This window comes from Corapipo altera, unplaced genomic scaffold, assembly GCF_003945725.1.
Source record: "Corapipo altera isolate COAL_440 unplaced genomic scaffold, ASM394572v1 76, whole genome shotgun sequence".
In the NCBI taxonomy this organism is placed as follows: Eukaryota; Metazoa; Chordata; class Aves; order Passeriformes; family Pipridae; genus Corapipo; species Corapipo altera.
Genome location: NW_020884964.1, coordinates 1,753,076 through 1,756,034, shown reverse-complemented (window position 1 = coordinate 1,756,034; position 2,959 = coordinate 1,753,076). Strand labels below are relative to the sequence as shown.

General features: G+C 48.7%; 1 protein-coding gene across 1 annotated transcript; it reads left to right on the top strand.

Annotated features, from left to right (window-relative positions):
• Window positions 1-299: 299 nt before the first annotated feature.
• Window positions 300-2,650, top strand: LOC113957286 (cystatin-like). The gene is made up of 3 exons (XM_027664613.1): window positions 300-575; window positions 1,067-1,180; window positions 2,244-2,650. Exons 1-3 carry the CDS (start codon window positions 342-344, stop codon window positions 2,319-2,321), a joined length of 426 nt encoding a protein of 141 aa, XP_027520414.1. The 5' UTR covers window positions 300-341; the 3' UTR covers window positions 2,322-2,650.
• Window positions 2,651-2,959: the final 309 nt, after the last annotated feature.

Here is a 2,959-nt window from a genome sequence, read left to right as displayed (position 1 = left end):
CCCTATGTTTTTTACTTTCCCTCCACAGTAGAGGGAAATAAGTGCAAGAATAACCCACGAGGAGGCAGATCCTGGAAAAAGTCTCCAATTTCCGATGCCCGTGCGGGAAAGCACCCCTCTTCTCCCCGCTCCCCCTCTTCCTCTTCCGCTTCCTCATCCTCATCCCACTCCCACTGCCACTGCCGGGGAGATCCTCGAGCAGCGCCCCCGGCGCCGGAGGCTCCGGACTAGGGAGGAGGGGGCCGAGGCCCGGCCCAAAACAGACCGCCCCGGCTCGGCCCGCCCCGCCCCGGCGGCTTTAAAACGTCGGTGGCCGTCAGAGACCGGCAGAGCGCGCAGCCATGGCGGGGGTGACTGGGTTTCTGGCGTTGCTGGCCGTGACTCTGTTCTCCGCCGGCGTTGTGTGGGCCGGCGAATACCGTCCAGGGCTCGTGGGGGCCCCAGAGGTCATCGACAACCCTGAGAACGACGAGGGGCTGCAGCGGGCCTTGCAGTTCGCCATGACGGCGTACAACAGGGCCAGCAACGACATGTACTCCAGCCGGGTGGTGCGGGTCATCAGCGCCAAGAGGCAGGTGAGCGGCGGGGGGAAGGGCTGACACCGTCCGGAGGGCACCTAGGAATGGGGCCTGTGGGATTCCTTTGGAGACAAGGCAGGCCCCGTGCCCGAAGGCGTCTGCAAGTTGTTCGATTTTTTTTTTTTCCCACGACAGGTGAATAAAAGCCCTTTTTTATATAGCTTGGTTCCTCTGAATGACCTTGAGTGCTGCGTATTATCGAAGAAGCCAGTGGCCTCCCTGTGTTGCTGATGAGTTCACACGGGTCTGTTTATTGTTAAGGAAACTGCTATGTGAGACATGTTTACTTGGATTTTGTTTTCTATTTCTGAGAGGGTGCCAAGTGCCACTTTCGTGGAGGTTGCCACATACACTCCCTTCTTTACTCCCGGAATCTGTTTTCCATCATGTAATAGGAACACTGCCTGCCTCTTTGCTAGGCTTGTCTCATCAGAGAGCCCTTCTCTCTGTGCTGCGAATAAAGTTGCCTCTGATTTGTCTTGTTACAGATTGTGGCTGGAGTCAAGTACATAATGAAAGTTGAGCTTGCCCGGACAACTTGCACAAAGCCAGCAGCTGATCTCCAGCGCTGTGCTTTCCGTGACGAGCCACAGATGGCTAAGGTAAGCTCTAGGGTACACAGCTTACTGACTCCCTGATTTCCAGCCTCATGCCACTGGCTGACTTAGTACAGATGGCTATAGGCAGTGTCCTCTGTCTGCCCTAGCCAAGAACAGAGACCTTATGCCTGTATACTTAACAGGGTACTGCTCTTGCAGAACTTGTCTTGCCAGGTGATGTCAGAGAAGGCAGGGCCTTTTGCCAGTTTCATAAGTGTGGGGCACTGAGGCTGGAGCACTGCATTTGTCTCAGTTCTATTAGGAAGTGCTCGTGGTCTGGATCAGAAGGATATGTGGAGGAAACTCTGCCAAGCCTACAGGTCTCCTGGCTCTCAATCCCCATATCTCAGCTCTTCTTTCCCATGGTGATGTAAACATGCTTGACTTGGCATGCTTTCCTGTAGGACTTGTACTGCTGTGAATAGAGGTTTGGGCAAAGCCCTGCCCAAAAGAGGCAGATTATTCCTGTTCTCTGTGCCCGCCAAGGTGTTACACCAGCATTTTGTCCAATAGCAATGCTCTGTAAGGAGTAACTGAGCTTTTTGGATGGGAGCACCAAATATGTCTGCCTTGATCTGATCTGTGTCTAGTTCTTCCATAGCATTTTATTTCTTCTGTTAATGGCAGTCACAGGCTGTATGTGTATGTACCCTTTGTACCTGTGTGTGTGTATGAGAAGTGTAGCTACACACAAATGATCCACAAAGCACCTCTCTAGAATCTGCTGTGGCAGCTGCAATGATTTGACATAGGTACCTATGAATTAGCTGTCCAGGTGTGCTTAGCTGTGCCTGGAATCTTATGTTTGAGTATTACCCGTGGTGAAAGCTTTCCTCTGAATGGATAAAGGAGGTAACCTGATTCTCAGCAGTGCTGACTGCTCAGCTTTACTTATTAGGGCTTATTTGAGAGACATGACTCATCCTGAGCAGGTACTAACAAGAGTGCTGCTTCAAAGTACTTGTCTGGAGAGGGCAAATCTAGAGAGTCACAGAAGTGTAGAACAAGGGTAAATGACACTTTTATGCTCTTAATCTGGTAACTACTTCTTTCTTTCTCTCCTTAGCACACCATTTGCAACTTCGTAGTACTGAATGTTCCTTGGCGAAACCAAATTGAGCTACTGGACAGTAAGTGCCAGTAAACCTACCTTGATTCCAGCAGAAACCAGCTACCAGTTGCTCAGATTTAAAAGAAAACGGCAATAACACAAATAGAGATGGGCTTTATCAACGCCTGTAACTCAGCTACTTATGTATGCTTGTGCTATGCAAATTAAACCATGTAACTTTACTTTTAAAGCACAGTATGATCTCAACTTTTTCTTCTTTGGAATTATTATTTTAGAGCAGCTGTTCTGATCTTTCTGCAGCTTTCCCAATGAAGTCACTCAACCATCAGAATTCTGATTAAAACCCCTTGGTATCCCTGTTAAGTGATTACTGTAAACATAAAAACTTAATTAACAATTGCTGTGATGTGTGGTTTTCTTTGATCTTCTACTGTCTCGGAGGGAGGGTTTGCTTTTATTTGTCACCTAATCTATCCTGTCCAAAGAATGGGATGAGAAGGAATACAGGGTCCTGATCACAGAGACAAAACATGCCTCCTTGTCCCTTAACCTAGCCTCTAGTTTCGAGTAAGTGATGGAAGTCTTAGCTGTTTTCACTGAAGGAACACTGCTTTTGAAAACACTTTATCTTGGGAAGATTAGCCAAAGCTGGTACTGAGGCTGTAATTGTTTTGGATCCTGGTTGCAGTACTGTTGTGTTAAAAGGCTCC